The sequence below is a fragment of the Halichoeres trimaculatus genome, unplaced genomic scaffold (assembly GCF_033239565.1).
Source record: "Halichoeres trimaculatus isolate MK-OKI-2021-1 unplaced genomic scaffold, fHalTri1.1 fHalTri1_scaffold_12, whole genome shotgun sequence".
NCBI classification, from domain to species: domain Eukaryota; kingdom Metazoa; phylum Chordata; class Actinopteri; order Labriformes; family Labridae; genus Halichoeres; species Halichoeres trimaculatus.
The window spans coordinates 20,010,949-20,037,844 of record NW_027437190.1 but is presented as its reverse complement, the minus strand read 5'-3'; the positions used below and the strand labels follow the sequence as shown (position 1 = coordinate 20,037,844).

The following is a 26,896-nucleotide window of genomic DNA, read 5'->3' as shown; positions in this document are numbered from 1 at the left end:
CAGTAGTTACAGTGAAAATGTTTCCCAGTTTAGCATCTGAACAGGTCTATTTAACACTTGAAAGACATTCAGTTTAACTACTGCTGCTTGAATGTCCTCACCAAGAAATAAAGATGTTTCCAATTGAATTTTCATGCCAGTTAGCATAGGTATTTCCCAATGTTTTTGTGTTTTGCTGTACTGTTGATAATGACTGTGTGTCTTTTTTTTCTTTCCAGGTTTTATCCATACTTGTGGAGGCACTTTAAAAGGGAGGAATGGGACAATAGAAAGCCCAGGGTTTCCATATGGATATCCAAATGGAGCAAACTGTACCTGGGTGATTGTTGCCGAGGAGGGAAAAAGGATTCATATAGTTTTTCAATCTTTTGCTGTCGAAGAGGAATATGACTTTTTATCTTTGTATGATGGGCATCCACACCCGGCTAACTTCAGAACGAGGTAAGGAAACTGCTCTGAAGCTGTAGACCTTGAAACTGTGTTTGAAGGCTTGCAGGAAGGGACAGGAAATAAAAGAGAGGACAGCCTTTAATGTTCACCACTGACAGGAAGTTCATCTTTAATGTGCACAAGACGACTGGCTCCTGTCAAGGAGGTGTCAGGAAAGACAGCAGCAGTATGTGTGTGTATACATATATATATATATGGAGAGAGAGAAGCTTCCCTTTTCTGATATTGTTGTGTTCCAAGCTTACTGGATTCTGTTCAGGCTTAGGTTTACAACATGGAAACACAGAAAAACAAATTTCTCTCATCAAAAATACTTGTGTTGTAAATGTTTTTGGTCTGAAAAGGAACCCATCAGCCCTGAGCAGAATCCCCAACATTATTTCTGAATGAGCATACTGTGTTGGCGTCACTGATGCGTGGGTCAGCTCAGTAGCTACCATCCTTTTGTTAATGCTCCATTGGAGGAGTCAGGGGTAGCAAACAACATGAAAATCAAACAGAAAGATTTCTCCCTGTTTACTTTAGTCACTGAACAGGCAAACAACTGTTTGCTCAGTGTGCTCTCTGCGTTCACAGAGCTTGATGTTGGAGTCGAGTGGGAAGAGTTTTCTGTCTTTTGTTTTTTCAATTCTTGCTCTCTTCAGTATCCATCTTTTCAATCATTGGTCTTCTTGTTTTTTGGACAGTAAATGTACACAGTATGTAGCTTTATTGTCCTGTAACTGAGTTAAATGAAGAAATATGGTGAGATGATTGATTTTTCAGTGGGGACTCATTATAATCAACCGGAATGTAAAACTTTAAAAGCGATATACTGAAGATGCTGCTTGTAATAAATGTTTCAGTTATAGAAAATAAAAGAAACCGAAGAATCAAGTTTCCGCACATTTGAAGACTGGATAGTCAAAACATTTCTTTTGCATTCACACTTTAAATTTAAGTTCTAGAAACACATAATGAAATAAGTAGAAACTATGATTATCTGATGTATGCTCCATTACATTCCCACCCATAACAATTGCTTTGAAGAATGAGTCTGTGTTTGAATCTTAAATTAAAGTGTCAAAGGTTTAAATTTTCTCTGTTATATCAAAACGTTCAAAATAAACTAAATTTTTATAGACATGACTGATGAGTATAATAATGATAGAAAGAAGATTGTCTTTGGTCTGAGCTGATTGAGAAGTGAAAATTCAAATTTCAACTTTAATGCCTGTTCAGCCTTTTTTATGTTTCACTGGACCTTCTATTGTCTGATTATCCACTATGATTCACAAGCATGCTCTATTAGAGGTTAGAGTGGGGGCATGCAGTTTTGTAAGTGAAACACTCCAAATGCAGCTACAAAGGCTTTTTTTCTTGTCCTGTTTTATGCGACTCTAACTTCAGCTCAAGTGGACTAAGGTCTCATGCTAACACAATAGAGGATGTATAGCAAAAAGGGCTGGTGAGGGGGAATGATTTAAGAGCTGATTCATTGTTGATACTTCAGCAGATGAATCACTTCAGACACTAAAAAAATGTTGCATAATGCTGCTGTGGGTCAGGCATATGCAAGGTTTGTCACCATCCAAGCTGAATTTGCATCACTTCTGATCTTTCACAATCTTAGCAAAAGAATGCATGAAACAGCATGAAAAGTCTTTATATCTAAAAGCAATGACATAGGCTAACTCTCTATAGGAAGAATTAAAAATTCCATCCTGTTTCTACATCTTTCCAGTGCCATAAAGTGAAGAAAGTAAAACATTCAGCCTTGGTTAAAACGGTGGCATCAGCAAGGTGTTATAAACACATGGTATTTTAATACCAGTAATTTGAATTTAATGTGAACAAAATGGCCCAACATCATCAAGTTATGCAAGGCATCATAAGTGACCACATATGCTTTTGATACTGCCTCATATGTTCTGAAAATTAACTCCAAGCAGTATTGTCCAAAATTGTGGATTTCAGAAGCAATAGTAACTTTCAAATTCAGGGACAGCTGTATTTCTAACAACATTGTTGAGGAGTTAGCTATTTATTTGTAATAGATAAAGTAATTGTACACCTAGATGTCCCTCACCATGATTATTTAAATCTAAAAATGAATCATATGAAAGTATTTGTGTTTAACCACATTGTTTTTAAGAGATAACTCTTGAGGTCCTCGTAATACAAAAGCGAGTCACTCTAAATTCCATAGTACTCTTGAACGCACCATATCCTCGAGGCTTTTCAATCAAATTAGCGCAGACGACTGTCTCGTGGAGAGGGATATTAAAACACTGGCGCAGGGGATACGAGTGCAGAAGAAACATCACTGAACCTGTAAGTTATTGTTTTGTTACCTTTTTATTTTGACTGCGTCTATGTTCTCACGGTTTAGTTTGTGGAAATGATGGTGACGGTAACGTAACGAAAAGTTAATGGCTAATTGTTGAAGCCAGTTAGCTTCGACAATTAGCGTGTCTGCTCGGCGAGTTTCAGACATTTGTTAGCTGCCGTCAACTCAGGTGTTATACTGCAAAACTAAGAGCATAAACTGCAGCCAAAAAGTCAAATTATTCATTTTTGGCTGCCAAGTACTCACACACTCTTCAAATTAAAAACATGTAGTGATTAGCTGAAACAGTGGCTTTTACATTTTTCATGGAGGCATTGTTTCAGTCCACCAGCATTTTACGCTGAAGCCATAATTAATGTTATTAGTTACACCTGTGTGCTTCCCAGTAGTAAAGCTCAAACGGTACTAAAATATGACAGCTTGAAAATACCTTTATCTAGATAGGAACTGGAGAATTATTTTATTCTTTGTTCGTTTATTTTTTTAAATCCTCCTACAACTATATGAGTGTGGCACAGAAGATTTAAATTGAAAGGTTTTACATATTATTTTGTTTCTGTATTTAACGTGACTTGTCTGACTTAAATGATCAACCACTTAATGCAAACCAAAAACAACTGAAAGTCTTATTTTGTATGTATGACTTAATGACTCTGTTTGTCTTTATTAGTTACAAAGCCTTACCATACTTTGGCTGATATACCTCACCTCTTAGGGGCTGTAGTGCCCATCAACAGCTAATATGCGCTGACATTTGTTTTACTGAAGAGGATTTGTGACCTGTTTCAAAGCACAAAGTCAGATTTTGTTGTAAATTCAGCTGCACAGGTGCTGAGTCTTTGGACAGAAATAGGCAGGTGTGCTGACAGGAGTGGTTGTTGTTGGAGTTTGTCAGTGATTTCCTGCTGGAGTGTTGGCAGGGGTGTAACTTAGATAAAATAAGCCAGTACAGTTGACATGCTTTTTCTTCTTCTTGTACTTCTTTCATTTGACGTTTGTGTCTTGATCTTTTTTCACTGTCTGCAAGTTTTTCCAAAGACAGGATCATGTGTGATTTAATATTATATGTTCAGTGAAGTTAAGTGAAGTTGCAGAAACAGCACTAAGAAAAGAAGAGATTGTGTTTGTAAGGAAACCCATGTTTGTTTATCCACAAACATTCTGGATGTAAGAAAAAAAAAAAATTACAGCCTTATCATGTCGTCATTAGTCTGCGTCCTGGGTGTAGTTGACAGGCAGAAGGAAGGGCTTGGCACTCTATCAGATTTTCTTTTCAGTCTTTTGGCTCACAAGTAAAATGGAAAAAACAAAACAAACAAAAAAATGATCAAAATTAGCAGTTGTTGAACCACACTGCATTTGGCATGAATCTTGTTTTTTTGATCTGTCATGTTCCATTCCCTGTGTCCTTTTTCCCCTCTTACCTTCAAACAGTTAAAACAAATGGTAAAAATAGTGACAGGATGTAAAAATTATGAGCATTATGTTACCCAGATTGCATGTCTTCTCTTTGTGTAGAGGATGCCATATTGCGTTTGATTATCTGTGGCATAGGGCAACATAAAGTTGGAGTAACTCTTACTTTTTATGGCATTACTGTGTACAGTTACAGTAGCTGGTATCCTCTGCAGCCTCAGCATATTTTATCTCCTGCTGTTGTCCACAAAAATGAATATCTGTTTGGCCATCTACCATCTGCCTGGATTCATTTGAATGGAAAGATCTCCCTCTGTCAGGACACAAAATGCTCATTGCAGTATGAGACAGTTTGCAAGGGGTAATGTATTGTTAGCTGTGTAGTGCCAAATAGAATCCTGGCAGGGTTAGACAAAACCCCCATTGGTTAACCGTACAATCCCGCTTGTTATCCTGCTGCAACCAACTAAATACACAAACAAACTGACACAAAGTGCTAATAAAATGAAGATTTCATGGTTTCAGAAATCATTGATTTATTTAAAAAGGTATATTAAGGTAACATCTAAACCACAATTATTTAAACAAATGAGAAAGTAAAGAAAAATACATCACAAAAAATATTGGGCTGTAAAACACGATCACCATACATAGTAGGGGTGTAACAGTACACAAAAATCACGGTTCGGTACGTACCTTGGTTTTAGGGTCACGGTTCGGTACATTTTCGGTACAGTATGGAACAACGCAAAACCATTTGCTTGTTTAGCTTGTTCATTAAACCAAAAACTTGCAATTATACAGCGAGGGGGGGGTCTCTTCAAGCTCCGGTTGGTCGTTAGCAGCAGCCATGATGCACAATTCAGACACAAGCTCCTGTGGCTACGGATGCTCTTTAATATTCATCTTCTGATTGGCTCACCGTGAGACGTCACGTCCACATGATATGCACATGATCGCAAAGCACGAATCACAGACCACTTTCCTCATGAATATTAAAACACCTTCCCTGCTCAGCCAATCATAGACGAGTACTCACGCGAATATTAAAGAGCCATGTGCAGCGGCTAATGTAAACTTACTGTACTTGTTCGAATACAGCACTGTACCGAACTGAACGGCCCTATGGAGCAGTTCGGCACAGATACATGTACCGTTACACACCTAATACATAGTGCATTTGGTAAAACCTCAGTGCTAGTAACTAAATGGTGGCAAAGAGATGAAAGCCCTTCATTGCAAATCAATCCACTGCACAGTCTTTCCTCCACTTTGTCTCGTTCATCTCGGCCTTCATCTCTGAAGAAAACAGAATTCCTGCACGACAGGGACTCTTCTTATGAACCAGGAGGTTGAGAGGATCTCTCTGAACTTATATCTAACAAAAATATGTTTGAAATATTTGTAGACATGTTTGGTTCACCTTCATGTGAATGTGGGCTCAACTGTGTTTCCTATCTGAGAAAGATGGGATGTTTCTGCAGCTGTGCCAGGAGTGTGCTGCACATTGAAGACAGAGGGTCCCTCAGATTCAGGCCATGTTAAAGTAATGGATGCAGTTTCTCCTTGTAGTGTTGGTATCACTTTACTGAAGTTTGGCTAGACTTCAGATCATTTGCTGAGGTCAATCGTATTCCTTTTCTCATGACTTTGTGGCTCTTCTGTGACATATATGACGTAATATGACGCCAACACAGCCAATCCTGACAGAAAAGAATAACTTTCTCACCTGAACTCACTGAGGTTTGAATTATGAAAGATTTATGTTTATGTGGTAACCAATAATGAGGCAAAACACGTAATTTGTTGAATCAATCTCAGAAATTTAGCACCAGATACAAAATAGAAACACTTCTTGATACCCAATGCTTTATGACTTGTACAGGACTAGGCTCTGCATTAAAGTACACTGTAGGATGTGTTCAGTGTGGAGACTCCAGCACAAAATGGTGATCAAGCAATAAGCTTTAAATCACAAGAGGCAAAAATTATATGCACCATTGTAGCATATATAAAGATCTTTCAAGCTCTGCTAATACAACCGAGATCTGTGAAATTAAGAAAAAAAATTATTTGACATCTTATCAGATGTGAGTATTTGATCCAAAGCACTTGACTCATTAATAAGGGATCTAAATGTATTTATCAACTGTACACAAAAATGACAAGGGAAAGGAAACTACACCGGGGTGCTTGTCTGACTCCGTAGTACCAGCTGTCTCTCCATCTATGTGTGCAAGGTCCTAAGGTCGGACCAGCAGCAGTCCTGCATGGAGAGCAATTGCCCTGAACTTCAGGATCACTGGCAATTTCTAAACTATTTGGGAGCACTGGATGGGAAGCAAATTGTGATGCAGCCATACTAGGGTCAGCAAATACAAGGACACCAACTCGAGCATGGTTATAGCTCTTGTCCATGCAGACCTTTGAATCATCCATGTGGATATGGGAACCAATAGTAGAGTCAAAGTCCCTCTTCCAAACATAAAACCCTGCTATCAGAGATCAGACCTGTGTGTGTGGTGAAAGTAGATGAACATTTTTGCCCTGTAGACTAAAAGGATTTATTGACTCTGTGTAACACATCCCTTGGAGAAAAGCATTAGTAACACCATGAATAATTCTTAAAGCCATTATTCAACAGGAAAAAATGAGTACAGTATTTTGCAAGTAGCAAATGACATACAAAAAGACGCAAACAACAATACATTTTAAGGGGGAAGAATACCAGGTCATTGGTAATTTTGCTGTTCTTTGTCAACCTTACATTTCAATCTTCGCCTGATTAATCAAAAACATGTTTCAGTAAACTCAGGGTTATCCACAAACGCATGGAGCAGCATGTCTGTGGGAAAATGTAGCCAGGTTTTTAGCGCTTTAGGGGAATTTCAAGCTGTGGTCACTGGTACTTGCTCCTCAAATTAGGCTGGTGTCCCGAGGATCCTGCACCTCTAAAATGATGCATAAAAATATGAGTTTTCAGTGCAGGCTGTGTCAGGATTATGCCCAAGGCAAGCTTCAAGTTATTCAAACACTGGTATAAACAGCAGTAAAAAAGATCAGAGAGGTTAGCTTCCCCAAACCACAGCTGCTGGCAGTATGAGGAAAGAAAATTTCTGTTGTACTAAGAATGAACGTCTTTAATCCTCGACAGAAAACACATCTGTATGGACGTGTTTTGTGGTTCCAGGTGACCACTGTATGGCCTAGCTTTATAAAAAAAGAGTGTATCTACCAAAAGTGGATCCAGCATGTATGGCATGAGTCCCAACACAACATCACTGAACTTTCTTGTCATGTTTGATGACAGCCTTGTTGTTGATCTGGACATCAGTGCCTTTCAAGTTACCTGAAGTAAAGCCAAGAGGTACTCTGAGAGAAAATATCAGTATGATGCCAAAAGGTCTGATTCTTGATTTTAATGCTTTCCACCTTTATATCTTTTCCCCCAGTTTTTTTGTGTTCTTTATTTGTTGAAATATTCATTTGCTTCTGGTGAACAGTCATTTTGAGGATTATAACAAATCTCCTGAGAGTGCAGACATATAAAGCTGTACATGTTTTAGCTTATTGTTAATTACCAAGCAAGGCTGCACATCCTCAGTTGCTTACTCACAGATCACTATATTGGAGTGCTGAGCTTTTCAACATGTGGAAATCCAACTTATTGCATTCAGAAAGCCACCTGAAAATTTAATTGGACACCTTAATCATCCTGACAAAATTATGCAGCAAGTCAAGTGCTAAACTTTAAACTTGATGGGAAAAGAAACTCACACCTTTGATTTTTTACTCATCCCCACAGACTTTAAATCAAACAAATGTATCAATTTAAATTAAGAGTGTCTATGCAGGCTGTGGTTTAACCAAATGGCAATGCAGTCCTAAGTTTAACCTGATTGATATCCATCTGAACTATGCAAAGCTAGTGCAAATGAAAACATTATGCGTGTGATCACATCCTATTCATTGCCTTCTGTTAAAGCTGCTAATGACTGGATATTGAATAAAACAGAGGACAGTGAAGTGTCCTGGGCTGTGTGAGCTACATCTGCTATGGTTGTTGGTTTGCCGTGTGATGAGGATCGTGGCTGAAATTGAATGTAATGCTTCTTTTCTATTCAAAGAAGCTCTCCAGTACAGGTATACTGATGTTTGTTTACAGAGATGCCAGCTCAAGCTTGTGCGAAATGTAAGTGTGCAGGGTTGTGTAGTCAGAGACAACAAAGCCGAAGTCAGCTGTGCTGAGTCAGTGTTTGAAAGATGATGTACTGTATTGCTGTCAGGGACTGCTCTTATGTTTTATAACCTTATGTCTATTTACAAAGGTTCAAACTACAACTTGATCGAGGAAACACCTAGAAAATTTAGAACAAATTTTTATTTTCTGACACTCTGAGGCACCATAGTTCCTGAATGGAAATGATCAGTAGTTTATTTCATACATCTTTTTCTATATTATACTACTCTTACGCAGGCTATTACATTTAACATTACATTTTGCTTTAATCCAACTTTAGTCCAGTAATTTTTATTGCAGTAACATGGGCATGGGCTTGTCTTTCCTCAACTCTTCAAAACTTGCAAAACTATCCATGCTTAAGAGACAAAATGGTGCAGTTTTAGATATTAATTTGTTTGTACATAATTTCTCATGTGTGTGATAAATACAGAGTGAAAACTTTAAAGTACCTTTCAGTACAGTGTGTATAAAAAAGCTGTACATTGTTTTACTTTGTTGGCTTATTTGTTTTCAACACTAGAGGCTGAGATGTAGGTTTGCAACTGTCATTCTTAGCCCATGCTGGTTAGCGGTGTCAAATACAGAATAAATTCATCAGTTTACTTAACAATAATCCATTGACTGCACTTAACTTAGACTTTGTAAATTCCCCATGGAGCAAATTGTAATGATCTTAGAGAGGTAGAAAAAGAGGCAAAAAAGGTTCAAATTGTGTTTTTTTTATTGTCTAACCAAACCTCATAAGCAGCAAGATTGTTGTTTGTTTCTTAGTCACACTTGTGTTTTGTTCATAGTGCTGAAATTTTCACGATTTGTGAAGCCAGAAATTAATTCCATAACACAGTCCTTGCTGTGCCTCTGGGCCCAAATGCAAGTTTGTGCAGCACCTGGTCTTGAACAATTAATTCACTCCTTAAAAAAAACACCACCACTTAGAAGAGACAATCCAGCTTTCCCACCCTGGTTTTCTCTCTTTTTTCTTTTTACCTTTTGTTTCACTTTGACAAGATGCTTTTAAAAAAAAAAGATGCACCACAAACTTTCCCATCTGCTTCTCTCTCAGCTTATTCTGAAAAGAGCCTCATTACCATATGGCAGCACCTGAAGTTGTTCAATTTCTCTGTTTTTCCTTGTTTTCCCTTCACTTCTCTGAATATATGGTGATGTGTTGTTCACTCAGGTGTTATTTCAGCTGAAATTAATAAGGCAAACACAATGACAAGCAACCCTCATTCTGCTTTTCGTTTCTCTCTTGGGGTAATTAGAAGTAGGAACCTTGATAGAGATAGGAAAGGGACCTGTAATTTATTAATGCTGTTAATTAATTAAGGCAGAAATTCAGAAGGGAAAACAACAGAAGCGACAACGAATTTTCAACATGAAAAAGAATTGACATCCTCATGATGGACCTGATTAGTGTGTTCCCCCATTGATCTATGTATTCTCTTTGCTCTGTGAAGTTTTCCCCCATTCCTCCCGCTCAGTGCTGCACTTACATTACGCACAATCCCTCGTGCCTGAGCATGACTGGTTGAAGCACTCATTATTGTGCTGGAATAATATTCTGGAGGATGGCGGAGGAAAGGAGGTGTGTTGTGTAATAATACCTTTTTATTTCATGGGTGACCCAGTACATAATATTTCTTTTTCACTGCTGTCATTACGCAATTTCTGTGTCTATGATTGAATACCCTTTGAATCCCAATTGGATGAAGGTTTCATTTTGTTTTCATGGCTACAGAATCATGTAAATGTGCTTCTACTTGTGAAAGAGTATCCCCTGGAACAAAGTCCTTGACTGGATTTTGACTGAAATACTTACCGTGCATTTCCATCCTCAGCTTTTGAAACAGTGAAGGAAAGAGTGCAAAACTAGCAGTGGTCTTCAATTGAAATCCCCATTGGAAATTTCAAACTTTGCTTTTTTCCACTGGCTTTAGTATTATTCTTTTTGTGTCCATGTTGATTTAGCTTGTCATTGTTTACCATGAATCAAATCTGATGGCTGAGCTGGTGTCTGTGGGCATATTGGTCTAAATATTGCTTGTGGTCATTTTTTTTTTTTTTTTTCGAGTTTTTATGTTATACAACATGCAGATATTTAACCTTCCTCTTGTGGCTCTGGAGTGCCAGGGACACATGAAGAGGTGTCGACCTAACAGTGCACAGTGCTTTGTGCCTCTGGTAATTTACAGGATGTTTATTTAGCTTGAACTATCAAACTGCAGTCTGAATTGTTTGCCTGACTGTTGGGCAATCATAAAAATCCTTGGCAGAATTTTTTTTGTAAGCTTTGTCATTGTGAGCTTGTGCCAGTGCATTGAGCCTTTCTGATTGTAACTTACTTAGCACTAATCCTCTGATAGACCATGTTAACTTTGATTTCATTTGAAATGATAAAAAACACTTTATCCATTTAAAAGTTTTTATCTTATCATCTGCTTTATGAATTATTCTATAACAATCATTATTGTTGTAACACAGGCGTTTTGTTAGCCCACACATACTGTTGTCATAATGTGAACCACCAATGGAAGTAAACTGCAACTTGACCAGTCAGAAGACTCATACACTCAAAACGTACAAGGATAAAGGTATATATATATATATATATATATATATATATATATATATATATTTTTTTTTTTCAAGTGATTACAGTACATGCATAAATTATAGTCAGGGTTGTGGAGTTCTTAAACAGGTAATAATACAGAATTAACCAAGAGGTTAATGCCACTAAGCTCATTGACATTTACCTCACATATTTTATCATTTTTAAGCCTCAGAGCATTCTGGGTGAGTTTTCTGGGTGGTGGAACATAGATCTGTGACTCTTGACTGGTGTTTCATATATTGCTACTCTCTTATTGGGCACTTATTCAAATCCTGGAGGCTAAACAATACTTTTCATGTTAGAAGTGGTATCACTTATGCCAAGTGTTTTATTCTACCAGCAGTGCAGAAAGTGCAAGTGTGTAGCGTAAAAATATGCTGATGGCTTCTTGCAAATCAGATGCTAAAAATGAGGCAGGCACAACCTTTTCAAGTACAGTGGTTCGTCTTGTCCAACTGATAGAGGAAACAGATCAAACCAAGGACAGTACAGTGCTGACTGTCCATGAGAAGGATGATTTCTGGCTTTTTTGACACCACATCTATGTTCAGTTACACTAGTGATGGTTGAAGTACAAAGTTTACTCTCATGAGGACATTTTTTTACTTCAAATAATGACAAATGCATGAGGCTTTTTAATTTAAATACAGAGTTAATGGCTGCATAGTGCTTTGTTCATTATATGCTACGGTCTTCATCTCCTCTCAGCTCCTGTGGTGCTTTGTTGGAGCTGTCCTTTTTATCAAAATTTACCTCAATCCCAGAGCAGATTTCTCAGATGGAAGAGATGTAGAATATTGTTTACCCATATATCTGCACACCTGTGGACTGATTATAGCATTTTTTCGTTGAAATCATAGCTTATATTTATCCCAGTTTTGACCCCCTGCCTCTTCTCACCCAGGGAACTGATTGCAGTCCCTGCATGTTGTAGAAAATCATTCACATAAAGAAAGATAATAACTTTCTGAATGCTTACCAGGTTTCCCACACTGCATTTCCTCTTCCAATTTTAGGAATTACTTTTCCATTCTTCAGTCTAGTCAGGGAAGAGCCAAGGATGGATTAAATGACGCGATGATTTGACCTTTTTTTGCTGCAGCTACGAAAACAAAATGCCAGTGTCTGGGTGTGGGTTGAGTGAGAATGTCAATGTGAAATAAGTCTATCAGTCATTCCCTGCTTTTTTTTCTTTATTTCGAGGGAACTATCATTAGTTATGCCTCTGTTTCCCAGATAAGTTACAGGCCTTAATTAGCTCACCTCCTTGTTATAAACTAAAGAAAGGAGAAGTATTTAATTGCTGCTTAGTCACTAAGATCAGTCAAAACACTTTAATCCACTCTCACCTCTTTCTGACTGTCTTCTCTCTTGTACTTTCCTGGAGAGACAACCTCTCTGTGTCATGTTACGAGTGGTGTAACAACAAGAAAAGGTGGGCAGAGACAAAGAGATATAAAAAGGTAAAGTGGCAGCAAACCACGATGAGTGGAAAAGGATAATAAAGTGTGAATGAGAGCATCCTCATGCAAAGACAAATAGTACGTCAGAGAGAATGCAACAAAAAAGGACCAGTGCAACACAGAGGGAAAGACAGATGGAGGTAGAGGGACACTGAGTCAGACAAATGGAGGTACATCATTGCCCCCCTTCCTCCTCTTCCTCTTCCACCTTCCTTCTCTCTGAGGAACGCTGCTGCTGTGACACACTAATCAGATGGCAGGGATGTCTGACAGCCACCTTCAGGCCTGATGTAGTGTGTTCAGGTGGAAGGAAAGCTGCATCTGTCCAGGCAATCATTGGCACCCTGTTCCCGTGCACACTATTCATTCTGCACTCGCCAGTGTTGATCTGATCCATAATCAGAGGAGGCCACCATAGCTGTTATAACACCTGGTGTCTCTTAGCTCTCAGTGATATTTTAGGCAGACCTAGTGAACATTGATATGGATGCAGCCAAATTGTTTTCTCCCTGATTCCCAGTCTTTGCCCTTTCACATTTCAAGTCATTAAAAAACCCTTGATTACATTTAGATTCCAGCCATACTCGTGTGGTTATTACTGTTACCAAGGATGCTTACTGCTGGAGAAGGTCATCGATTGTAGAAATATTGACAAACATTTCTTCATTTATGAGGCCTTTACATTGCCCAGTGTTTCCCCTATCATTATATAGGAGGGGGCGGCTCGCTCCTCCAACGGAAGTCGAGCTAGTTTTATTTTCCATACAGCGCCAGATCACGGCTGAAGTGATTTACAGTCACCTCTCTCATAAATCAGGTCTATACCTTGTTGTTTTTTAATTTAAAAGAATAAATAGCCTTATGGTAGTCATCTAATTTACACGATGGGATGCCATTTGTACATCGTCGCATTCACATTTCTCCTCGTTCTGTTTCGTGCACGCTGAAGTTCTGCCCCAACGCATTCACAGACACACAAACACGTGCACACATTTACACACAAACAAGCATACTCTTTAAAGTAGTGATGGGAAACTCTATTCTTTTTACTGAGTCAAGTTTAAATGAGTCACTCACCAAAGTGAATCGGGTTTTTGAGTCATTTGAGTCACTCAAGTCAGTTACCCAGAAGGTGCATAGAAATCTATATTTCAGAGAGATTCATACCAGCGAAATGACTGAAAAGGACAGTTAATACACTCCAATGTGAAAAAAGAGTGAAAGATCAACATATATTAAAAAAAAACTTTTATTTTTCTAACTCACAAATAAAACAACATTAAATTAGATAAATATAACTGAGAAAAATTACAAAGTTCAAACAGTGCAACATTAGAAAAAACAACTATGTACAATAAATCTAAAGTAAGATAAAGCCTCTTGAAGAATATGAAAATAAACGGAAATAGCTTAAACAATAGTGAAATAAAAATAAAGTGTCATCAAAAAGTAACCCCTCCTTTAAAATGAATTATCCTCACAACAAATAGGCAGTCAGGAAAATGATCTCACGAACCTTTCCAGGACTGAGACGGGAATGCTACGTACGTTCGAGCTGGCAAGTGACTCGTATGAGTGATTCTGTAAGTAAGTAAGTGCGACCCGTATGTGCTAAGAGTCGAGCCATGCTACGTACGTTTGAGCTGGCGAGTGACTCGTATGTGCTTTGAGTCATACTGTGAGTTAGTGATCCATATGTACTGTGGGTGAGTTAATGACCCGGGCCGTATACACTGTGAGTTGAGCCATTCTACGTACCAGCCATTCTCCCGTGATGTGAGTGAGGGGCTGGGCAATTGTGAGCTTTGTACTGAGTCATTTGGGGCGAAGAATCATGATTCTCAAGTCAATAAAGTGATTCTCGGGTATTGAACGATTCGTTCATGATTCGCACAACACTACTTAGCGGACAAAGAGCTGGGAAAACCACTACAAGAAACATTGCCTGTAATACCACAGTAATCCAACAATAAAGTAAATTACATTCTCCAATTTCTTACAGAAGCTCAAATGAATGAGGAATGTACTTGAGCAATGTCATTATGAAAATGTTTCACATCAAAGACAAACATGGTATGTACAGTAGACCTATCTCCCAAGCCTTTTTTTCCTCTCACTGCATGACTATTTTCATTGAGGTGCCAGCTGTATTTCTACCGTCTTATTGGATGAATAAAGAAAGTTTCCTCCTGAGTCTGGTCTACCTGGCTAGTCAGATAATGGTATTATCCACTTGATATAGTTCATTTTTAGTATAAAAAATGTAAGTTGAGTTCATTTTGTGTCTGATTTCTCAGTCTCATGCTTCTGAGGAGACAGCATCCTGTGGCAGTTATGTGTTAATGACATTTCCCAGACTTTCACCTGATGCCCCTGTTGCCAAAGCAACAAGTAACAGTGAATGCTGGGTGATAGAGATCTTGGTTAGCCTTTTGTTAAATACATACTTTGGTGACACCATGCAGCTTGGGTTCAGTAGAAACCAAAATAACTAAGATGCTACGAGGATTCCTGGAGAAAATTACGTCTGATCTGATTTACAGAACAAATGCAAAGTCCCTTTGCTGACATGTCATTGTAGACACAGCATTAAATTAAATGAATATTTCATTTGAGGCATGCTCTTTCCTGTCAATAATAATAACATCACGATTGCTAAGGTTTTGCTATCAGGTTTAAAATCTCTCAGAAAGACCCTGACCTGTATGTCTGCAGACTTGACCTGTCTAGTCAAAAAATAAGTCAAATAATAAGAGTGGCTGTACTCTGCCTGGGCTGTCACCTCCTAATCCTTCTCACTGACAGCTTTGGAAGAAAAGTCTTCCCCTCATGTACCCTAACCCCATGACATCCTCATTTCTGTGCCATCATGACAACAGTTCAATTGAAGAGAGGATTTAGTCTGTTGAGGCTCAAAACATGAGTATGTGGTTCAGTTTGACAGGGCTAAGCCTTTTCAGTGACATTTTCTTCCACCATGTTGGTGATCTCAAGAAAATATCTTCATTTTTGATATCTGTGTGGAAGATATTGAAGAGTTTTTAAGTCCTTGCTAGTCGGACATACAGTTCACAGTGGTGGACATCTATAACATCCTAACATTTATCTCTCAATCATGTCACCGTAGTGGCAAATGTTAATCTTACTGACTGTTCAGTTATTGTAAACAGTACATGGACTTGTGCTTTTAAGGCACATTTCTAGTTTTTTGACCTGTCAAAGCACTGATACAGACAGTACGTTTACATGCAGCTTAAGAAATCAAACTATAAGCTTAGTTGGCACAAGATCAGACTATTAAGATGCATGTGAACAGCTTAGTCAGACTGAGAACGGACTAAGCATGATTAACACATGTAGATAATGCAATTGCTACCGGATTGTGGTTGGATTCGGCAAAATGCTTGGCAGGAACGTAATGATGCCACACCCTCGGTGTTTGGCCAGAAGAGGAAGTAGATGACTGTGATAGATAACCTTTAACCTTAGTCAGACTGATACATGCATGTAAACATACCAACGGTCAGTTGCATTTACCCTCTAACATCACATTCTCACACTAATGGCAGGGACTGCTAAAATAAGGGGCCAGACTCATGAGGAAACTGTGTTTTCTAAAATGTGTTCAGCTGTGTAAATAAAGGCATTAGTTAGGCTTAATCTTTCATTCTTGTCATACTGTCTGTGTCACGCAACCAACCAACCCTCAGGCTTTCTTTTTCTGAACACAACTGGCTCAGTGCTATTTCATTTGGTTCATGAGATGGAGAGGTACACAGATAATAGTTGAACACTTTTACAGGTAGATGAAAACTGTTAGTCTCTAAAATTAGCCCCTGACCCTAATTCTGAGTACGGGTACCAGCGGGAAACTACTTCTTGGCTGAGCAGAAAGGGGCTGACAGAACAGTCACATCTGAAGGGTGTTGCCCACACACCCTGATGGGGCCCTCTGTACAGAGAATGAGCTGGAAAGTGTTTCTTGTGGTGTTTTTCCCAGCGCTCTGTCAGCTGTATGCAATGAGCTCATCTGTTTAATGCGCGCACATTTTGTGCGTCTGTGAACACATTTGGGCAGAACTTTGCCATGCACAAAACAGAGCAAGGAGGAAAGTAGGGCTGGGCAATATGGCCTAAAAATAAAATCTCAGATTTTTCACAAAAAATTTGATTTTCGATTTTTTTTTAACGGTTTTTTTTCCTTTTAAAGAAAACAATAAGTACAAATAAAAGAGATAACTCAAAACCAGTTTTGTTTTAATTTAGTCAAAAACTTAATAAAAGTAACCTCTATTTGACTCTTGGAATTGAAGTTTTAGCATTTCTTCTGTTTTAGTAACTTCACCTTATAGTTTTAAAGGAGGCAGACTTATTTACATTCACAGTGAAAGCCTCATCATTCTGTACATTTTGAATTTAAAAATACTGCTAGGAAAAGTGTCTACAGTACTGTTTCAGTGCACTACAGCACTGTTCAGTTGTATTCTACTTTTAAATGATTAAAAAAAAACCCACTTTGTTTCTGTCTAGTTTTATTTTTTAAGGCTGTAGCCTGTTTATCCTTTAATTTTAATACAAACAAATAAGTAAAAGTAAATGTTATTTTTTCAAGTGTGGACTCGTAAAATGTATGCGCGGAGTCAGCTCTTGCCGCGGTATAAAAGGTGCACAATAGCGAGGAGAAAAATTTGAATTTTACGTTTTTTTAATTGTCCACAAGGAAAAATTCGAATTAATCGATATAATCGATATATCGCCCAGGCCTAGAGGGAAGTAAACGTGATGATGTACAAATGACACCCTGTCATGTAAATTAGATGAATAACATAAGGCCACCCATACAATGGTAGGGGAAACACTGGCTGTGGTTACTTCAAACATGAAGTTAACTTTTAACCCTGTGTTGCAGCTTTGACTATGGACGGCTGTGGCTCAGTGATACATTCAGGGTTAGGGTTAGGGTTAGCCGTCAGCCATCTTCTCATAGAAAGGTTGTCGATTTGATCTCAGATCCTGCAGTCCCATGTTGAAGGCCTTGAACTTTCTGTCCTTTCTGCTCTGATACTCTCCATCAGTCCCCCTTGATTCTTGTGGTGATGGTCTATTCCTGGAAACTGGTGATTTCATGAACTTACAAGCTTTAGAGAAAATCTGTGCTCAATCTGGGTGTAAACCTTTAGTGTGGTTTGAGTGCCCTGGGAATGACAGCACTGAAGGTGCCACTTTCAACTGTGACATTTGTGTGCAGGCACTTATGAAACATTGAAACATGACATGAAGCACTGACAAAACCCCAGTGTCACAGAACGCCGTGTTAAAGTATGAGACATGATCTGATGGGCAACATGATCTTTGGAGATAGAATTTCATCTGACCCAAGCAGGTCAGTGAAACCTGTCATTAACTGTCCAGAGTGTGCCAATCATGCATCTGGCCAAGGCGGCCTGTTATAATGTTGAGCTGATGATGTGATTTAAGGTTCTAGGTCTGTTAAACTTTAAAGTTGTCCCCATATTCTCAAAGGCTCTTCAACCTATCATACTTATGGGGCTGGGCTCCGAACTTCAGTTTTTTTATGGCACCGACCGAAATGCTTCAGTAGTACAGAGTATCAAAAACATACCTCGTCTTCCAGTGCCAGGGTCCTTTTCTTGTGGGGAAAAGAGTGACTACTGACAGTGACTTTTCTGGAGTTTGGAGACTGACAGGAAAGCATGTATTGAACTCCAGCATGTTCTGCTTCTCAACAAACTGCACTAAACGCAGTGCTGAGCCCCTCCTCCATCCAAAACACTCAGACAGATCCTCCTCACTAACACAGCAGTTCCTCTCAGAGCGAGGTCACACTGGCCATCCATACCAGAAGTCCAACCCTAAAGTCCAGTTCCCAGTTCATTTGGCCAACATGACCGCGAGCCTGCCGTGCTCAGCCTCATTTCACTGCTCTGCTTTGGTGCGCTTCAGAGAGGTGAGCTTTTTGCGTGGTGTATTTAATGCATGAGCACAAGCACGCGGACAGAGCATTTGATCCATGAAAAATGCTGCAGCCTTAGACATCTAAATGCAAATGAATTGTGCTTGCACTCGTCTCTTTTGGTCAGTTTTGGCGGTCCCAACCCAGGTAAAGGAGGAGGATTATTTTGACATTAAAGAAAAGGAATAAAGTTAATTTACAGTTATAAACACATTTAATGTGCACTCTAACCTGTCACTTGTTTACAACTGTTCTTTTGCATGCGCAATTATTTATTTAGTTTTTAGAGAACTGCTAAGAGTGGAAAAATACGACGGCTAAAAAATAAGACTTAAAAATAAGAAGTTTTTTATCGTAATATGAAATGTTATTTTATTCTTTGTCAAAGTTGACATCATACAGTTGGTACTGAAAAATTAAGTTCAGGAACAGGTATCAAAGTGAAGGTATCAGTACCAGTACCAATATCAGAAATTTCTGAACGAGACCCAGCCCTACATACACGTTGCAATGCTTTGGCCTGTGTTATCCATAAAACCTTAAAGAAAAAGATTTTTTTCAAAGCTTGGCGGCACATCTGTAGGTACACTAGCTGGAGATAAACAAGATGGTTTATTATTATTTAGGGATGCACGATATTGGATTTTTGCCGATATCCGATATGCTGATATATCAAAACCCCTTTTGGCCGATACCGATACCAATAATCACAAGTTAGTTTGTTTTTTTCACTGTTTAGAAAGCTAAGTCTATCCTGTACTGGAATTTATATGTTACTCTAAATGTGACGGTCTTATTTGTTTAAGAAACACACATAAAACAAGACAAAAAACATTTGATTTTACCATAAATAAGAAATGTATTATTTTTTCAAACTGAAGACATTCATTATTGAAATACAGAAAAATAATTTCTTTAGATCACATGAACTTTAAATGTACAAAGCATTTTTAAACATAACCAAGTTGCATTTGATTATTTTAGAGCTACTGTAACAACCTGGTGACAGACACAGAGCTCTGCAGTGCAAATATTTGAAGTGCTACATTTTATTTAAAGAGCTTATTTTTCAGATGGAAAATAATAATAATCCTAACTGAATAGCACCTTATCGGCTGTGCTTACCGGCAGAAATTTTCATGTCTGCCTATACGATAAACGTGTTTTTAAGCTTTTATCAGCCGATACCAATATTGTGCCGATAATATCGTGCATCCCTATTATTATTATTATTATTATTTTTTTTTTCATTTATCTTTTTAACCATGGGCTCTGATGTATTTCTTGTTAAAGAAACTGAAGGTTGAGGCTAACTGAGATGTTGTTTCACTGACAATTGTGAGTCAGAAAGACAAGTTTAAGAAAAATAGAAAATAACAGAAGAAAGAGGAGCCTTTCTGAACAGTCTTTTCTCTGGTTTCTGTTGCTGTTTTGGTTTGAGCAATCCAGTGACGCTTTTGTTCCCTGTTGCACTTTAATGGCTCCACTTTATATTTCACCTTGACAGGATTCAAATCTACTCAGTCTCCCTTTTTTTGGCTGAGCCTCTACCACGGTCAAGTTCTTTCTTCTTATGAATGTATTCAATACTGCATCATGTGGCAATTGACTTTTAGGACTATGTTGGCATGCGGTGCAGTAACTGCAACAAAGGGTAATTATTTACTGCTAGGACCAGCTCAGTTCACAGTGCTGTAATTGGAAGCTCTATTGAAGCTGTAAATACAGAACCCTCTTCTTTGCTGTCACTGGAGGATTTTCCGTTTTTACCGTGTTGTTCCACTGAAGACATTATTCACTTGGCTCCATGTCAACTGGAGGTTGAGTCACACAATAAGCCCTCGACACAGCAATGAAAGTAGACGGGATGAAGATAGAGAAGGAGACATTTTGTTTGAAGGAAAAGTTGTGTTCATGCAGCACAGCCTGGCTTACAGCAGTGAAAGGTCGATAGAACATCAGCAACTGCCTCTGAGGAATGGTCAGCAACACATCTTGTTTACGACGTCGTGAAAGTAAATGGATTTGTTTGGATCTGCACCTAATTTGAAATGCAGTAATGAAGCAGTCTGTTACAATGCAGCTGCCAGCCCTCAAACTCTATCCAACAACAGGGAAGGTTCTCATAGGGCTTTGATTGTGTATTACTCAGTATATTATTGGTCGACAAATTGCATCACAATTCTCTAAGCATTTTCCTTTTATTAGACACAAAATGCTGCAGTGCTCTCACTCAGCAGTGGTGTGAGATTTGAGGTCTTGAAACAGCCATTATTTTTAGTGATAGTAACTGTAGTGTACAGTTTTTGTGCATCATTGCATTTTAGTGCTGATCTCTCTCAACAGGAACTCATAAATATACGGTCAGCCACTTCACCTGCTGGCCTATCTCATTTAAATACAAAATGACAGATGTTTAATTAACCCCAGGTAGTTAAGGTTTAACAGACCCAGGTTGTGTTTTGGTTTCTGCCTCACAGCTTGTGTTCGCTGTTTGCATTATTACAGTCTGACTAAAAAAACTTGAATACACACCAAATATCACATCAGTTGAAAAACTCTGTTCTTTGGAGTTAATTGATCCTAAACTTTTGTCATTTCAACAGGGGACTGCACAAATATTCAAGTGTTTATATGACCATGACTGTAGACTAATAAAAGCAAACTACAAGGGCAGTTTTTAAACCTTTTAATTTGGTTTTAGAAATGTGATTATTTGCATTAATTCATAATTTACAGAGGTCTCTTTCTCTTTCTCTTTCCTGCAGGTTAACAGGATTTTCCATCCCACCACCTGTTACCAGTTCAGGCTCCATCTTTTCTCTGAGGCTTACGAGTGACTTTGCAGTAAGCGCTCATGGATTTAAGGTAGCTTATGAAGGTAAGAAATCAGAATTTCTTTTCCTTGGCTTATATGGTCTTTAAATGAATGGAAAATCTCAGACAGAGCTGCTCTGGGTAGCTCCCCATATATCTACTCTTCATTTAGCAGCAAAACCTGTCAACCAGAAGTTATATGCACCATTTATTCTTAAGAGAGGGCCGAGTCATCAGACTTCCTCCACCTGATTTCCTGCTGGACTTCCACAGTTGAGTTATGGAAACATTAGGAACCTCAATTAAGCAAATTAATCTCATATTTTCCAAATCAACATCCCTCCCCCAAAAGTCCTGAACCTTTTCTGTGGCTCCAGAGGTGCATCTGAAATTGCATGGCAGATGGCGATGGGAATTAGTTGAACTAATGGATGAACCGAGTTATATGTGCTGAAGCCGAGCCGAGTGCAGCGGGGAGCTGTCTAAATATGAACTATCCTTCTGTGACCATCCTGCTTTGCTATGCTCGTTCCCCTCTGCTCTGTGTGAACTTCATCACCTCTCCTCTCTAGTTCCTGTCTTATTCATTCATTTATTTTCAAGAATTACCTTATCTCCTCCTCATGCCAATGCTTCATGTCCTTTTCTACCCCCTGCCTCCTGCCCATAGTTTTGCGTCCCTGTGTCTTCTCTTGCTTCTACTTCTAGGATATTTTGGATAGTTCTTTACTTTCTGGACTCTAAGTTTAGCCTGCCTAAGCTGACTTCATCCTCTAGATTCTAGATTCACTTCTCCTCCCCTCCACACTGCCCTTTTCCATCCCCTTTACCCCCTCCTCATCTCCCCACCTGCCCCACACTTGGTCAGCTCAGGACCTCTCCCCTCTCCATCTGTCCATTTATACTCACCCTCTCTCTTCGTCTCGCTCTCTCTGTGTCTTGCTCTGTTATTTACCCTCTCCGTCTTCTTCCATCACTCTTCTTGCCTCCTGTGGGTGGTTTCCTGAAGTCGGACTTTGTTATTTTGCTTCCATCCTTTGCTTGTGTAGTCTTAAACAGAAATGTATGGTTATTTGCTGCTGATTCTAACAAATCACCTGGCAGACAGAGTTAGAGAAAGTTTTCCAGTAAAGTTGATTTAATTCAGTGTTAATCAAAAGACCTCACAGACCACGAAGCTAAATAGCCCCAGAACAGCAGCCCACATAGCAAAGTGATGTATTATAACCTCACATCATACATGTTATGGCCAAAGTACACCAGATTAATTTCCTGTCTGGCTCCACTCCATCATAGCACCTGATCAGATAGGTTTCCGTTCAGTCAATGTGCCATCTCACTGTGGCCCTGCCCTGCTGTGGTCAGACTGTGTCCCCTCCCCGGCAGGCAGCAGCAAACAGGGGCGTGTGGTATGATGATTTTAGATCATGAAGGATTCGATTGTCTTGACAGTCTGTACATAATTCTTCGCAACTCTTCTTCCCCTTTATCTCTCTCTTTCTTTCCTCGTACACCTTGGCAGTATAATAAGCATTGCAGCCAGTATAATTTTTGATTACCGGCTAATGGAAAACAATAACGGGGTTAGTAACGCTGTTCCCGACCATAGACTGTATAAAACATGGACGTAGTCTCGCCAATGTCAACCGTCTGTTTCTGAAACGGAAAATAAAGCCCATCAACTATAGCGGCCATATCGGTAGTAGCAAGGGCTTCGCCTACAGCCCTAGGGCACCTGTCGGTCACGTGACCCTCAGCTGTGCCTCTTATTGGGGGAGCTCGCAATCTTAATATCCTCTGAACGGCCGAGTTAGAAAAAAATTCACCATGGGTGCTGGTAGTAAAATTAGCTCAGTCAGGAGACGTTTTATGAACCACGCTGTAAATAGGTTCATTTCTACTTTGAAAATGTTTTTTTTTGGCTTAATGTGTATGTGACTTCCGCTACTTCCGGAGCCAGCCTCAAGCGAACACTTGAGGAACAGCAGATTTTAGCACTTCCGCATTGTCTCATATTCCCAGACTGGAGGTTGCAGCTTGTTCCCGACACTGGTGCTAAGATGTTTTTTTCTTTTCTTTTCTTTTCTTATTTTTTAACATTTAATTTATGCAATCTATTTTTCTTTTTTTGAACAGACTTGTATACATACACATTCATACTCCAAAGAACGCCAGAACAAGGGGTCATGGGTTGATCTATACAAAACACCACTTCCAACAAAGATTATACACAAAACACATAGCTATAGTGTGTTCCAAATCGCATACTTCCATACTCAGATACTCAAAATTTTGAGTATACTGCGTCAAAATGAAAAACAGTATACATAGTATGCAAAAGTAACCGGATGATGTACTCAAATCGGCCCGGATTTTGAGTATGCAGCTGTGGACACTCAACGCACTCATTTCCTTCTCTGGCAGCAATGGCGGAAGAGAGCTGTGGCCGTTTGCTCAGCACGGTAAAAATACAAATAAACAATACATACTGGGACATCTTCAGCCAGTAGGAGGAGGAGGAGATGTTGTTGGGGCCGATTACGGTGTAACAAAGTGCGATTGAAATTCATTGTAATTACAATGAAAGATGGTAAGATCTTGATATTTTGATCGTGTTATTAGCTGCGTTTAATATACTACTGAAAAGGCTTTGAAAATTCGCGGGCAAATAGTGGTGGTATTTGGCAGAAATGCGCTGAAAGCCGGTCACAACTAGATGTAGAAGAAGAAGAGGTTGACATCATGTCGTCATTTCCGGTAAGTATGGCGCTCGGCAGTATGTGATTTGAGACAGCACTACACCCTCAAAATTCGCGCACTAAGCCTGTGAGTATGTAGTATGCTCAGTACACTCAATTTGAAAATTTTGAGTACACAGTATGGAAGTATGCGATTTGAGACACACTTCTAGTTATGCAATCACAGTTGACATCTTTTTTTTTCTTCCCCGGCTAAGTAAATATCCCATTTCTCCCATCGTTTTCTCTCCTAGTTCTCTTTGGAGTCTTATAGAAAAAGTAATTTGCTCAAGTAGATGTAATTGTAGCCTTTTTACTTAATGTCAACAAGATCTTTAGGAGATAGGTGTCACTTTTATCCAGTCCATCTAGTATATACCTGAGGTAACAAGATATGAATGTTGTTCTTATCATGAAGCCAAAAGTTTTTGAAATAATTGTTCTCACCTCCCCCCAAGAATTTGTTGAAGACACTGTACTTTCCATGCGTGCTGTCAAGTGTCTTCACTCCCCTTGTTTGTCTGATATGGTCCAGATTATCCTTTTTCAGTGTGATGATAGCATAAATGCATAACTGCATTACTGCTCATAACCAAATTATGCTCTAACTTCATGGATCTCGGACTAAAAACCCAAGAAAGAAATCAAAATACTGTCTTACACTGAACGACTTTTGCCTACAGCTTAAGCATTCATATGTAGATCGCTGTTTAGTGAGATCTCTCTTAGACACATAAAAAAAATGTAAACAGTCAATGCACTCATCCATAATGTATGCCTTCTTAAACCATGGTAGCTGTGTCTCTGCAGTATACCTCTCTTCCTTGTTATGCTGATATGGTTAGCATTGTACACATGAATATGTATGTGCCGCACATCTTCAGAACTTGATATGTGTGATGCTTGTAGGCTTTCAGAGATGATTGAATCATGACTGCAATTAAGTGGATTTGAATCTGCATGCATACGAAGGACACAGAGAAGGACAAGCCCAGATTGAATCTAATTTCTCAGCGGCCTGTCAATCTTTTGTCAAGTATGCTTGCATGCAAACCAGCTCTAACTTGATGTGAGTTTTATTACTGATTAGAGCCTACTTTCTGATACTATCACCTCTCTGCCAACGGGATTGTTCAACCTGAATGCTAGAAAAGGGTTAGGGCTTTATTTAAAAAGGAGTGCAGACACAGGGGCCTCTCTTCATATAAGCTGAAGTCAAATAGGGCTTGTAGATTTGCAAAGGATAGAGAGGGTCTGCAACCAAGCAGCACATGTACTGAGCACAGAGTAATTCTATCTGCTTGCCCTTTGCTGAAGGTTGTGTGTTTGCAACAAAAACATTGCCCTGTCTGTCTAAAACCCTCTGAATGCCATTTACGTTTGCCCTTTTTTGAAAAAGCCTTTGAAAGACTGCTGACCGGTAAAACATTTTTTTTCCCCCTCAAATTTATTTGTCGTTTTGTGGCCCTTTGGAGCCATGCAGATACCACATGAATGTGTGTGTGTGTATGTTCACGTGTTTAGCAGCTTTGCCCTCTGATGCAACCTGGGTTCAGTCAATACTCTTGTCTCTGCCTGCATGAAAAATCAGCTCGGCAGCCACTCAGGCAGGCAGGGAGGAAGCTAGACAGGCAGTCCACAGGCGGCTCCTGAGGGGAAAGTGTGCTGTTTGTGCGCTTACAAGCACTGCCACTCCGTCAAACTTCCATCTTCTTCAAAGGGTTACAAAGTCATTAGATATACAGGCCAAATAAATAGCTCAGCCCCAGAGAAATCTTGCACCCAACTACCTCATTTACTAGTTCACATAACTTACTCGTCACCATGGTGATAAAGCATAATGCAAGCCAGTCTTGCTCCCTAATCTGTAAACATAACTTACAGAAAATATTGAAGAGGGATATTTGCTAACATGACTGTCTTTTTCCTCTATAATTTTAATCTTTGAGGACTGTTGATTGGGGCTTTTTTAATCTATTAAATCATTTTGTGAAGATTTCAGCACAGCACTTTTAATTCCCTAAAAGATTGATGGATACCAGGATAAAAACATGTTTAGGTGTAAAGCAGACTGCTGCTTTATATTAATTATGTTAGTTGTCCCTTTAATTACTGCACCTCTTTTAACTAGGATACATTTTGCAGACTCCTTATGAGGTCAAGAGTACTGGTATTATATCTGCATTGTTTTAATTCACAATTCTTCTGTGAAATGAATTTTTCAGAGATTTGCAAAGGGGTTTGTCCTGTCAGCTCCTTGTGTACAGAAGAAGCTGTTTTTTGAGCTCCAGTTATAACAGCTGTTTACCCAAGGAGCTCAAGGCAGCAACCTTTGTTAGCTCAGTGCTAATACTGCATCTAAAACTCTTGATTTCTTCAGGGAGTTATTGAAAACCCCCTTAAAGGAAAAAATCCTGTTTGTGTTTAGTTCTGGCTGTTGATCAAGGCACTTGATCTTTGCTGTTTCATGAGCAATGGCTGCAGCTGAGACACACTGTTTTTTTTCAAACTGCTTCAAATGTCAGCATTTTTAAAAATATATTAAAGAGCCAGATCTTTTTTCAACAGTAGTTCTAACTTTTCATACACCAGAGGCCAGTGACTCAGGGTCTGTATAATTGCTGCTGAAATGCATCTGTTACTGTTCATTAGAGACCTGGGATGACAAACACTTCAGATGCAAGAGCGCCATCTTTTCACTCTTTAATGGTTCTTTCATGGACAACTGCTACAAAGCAATGCATGGAAAGTAATGACTGCAAACTGGCACTCTGAATTTGATATTACTTGTTAATGTAAATATCAGAGTGGGCACAGTGGAGACAGATTTCCATTCATTGGCCTTTGCT

General features: G+C 39.0%; 1 protein-coding gene across 3 annotated transcripts in view; it reads left to right on the top strand.

Moving 5' to 3' along the window:
* Window positions 1-26,896, top strand: part of LOC141800189 (CUB and sushi domain-containing protein 3-like) — a 214,653-nt gene that overhangs the window by 18,915 nt on the left and 168,842 nt on the right. For all 3 annotated transcript variants that reach the window (XM_074682596.1, XM_074682597.1, XM_074682595.1), the window contains exons 2-3: window positions 219-441; window positions 21,261-21,373. In XM_074682596.1, the coding sequence (XP_074538697.1) occupies window positions 219-441; window positions 21,261-21,373 (336 nt within the window). The remainder of the gene's footprint in view (window positions 1-218; window positions 442-21,260; window positions 21,374-26,896) is intronic.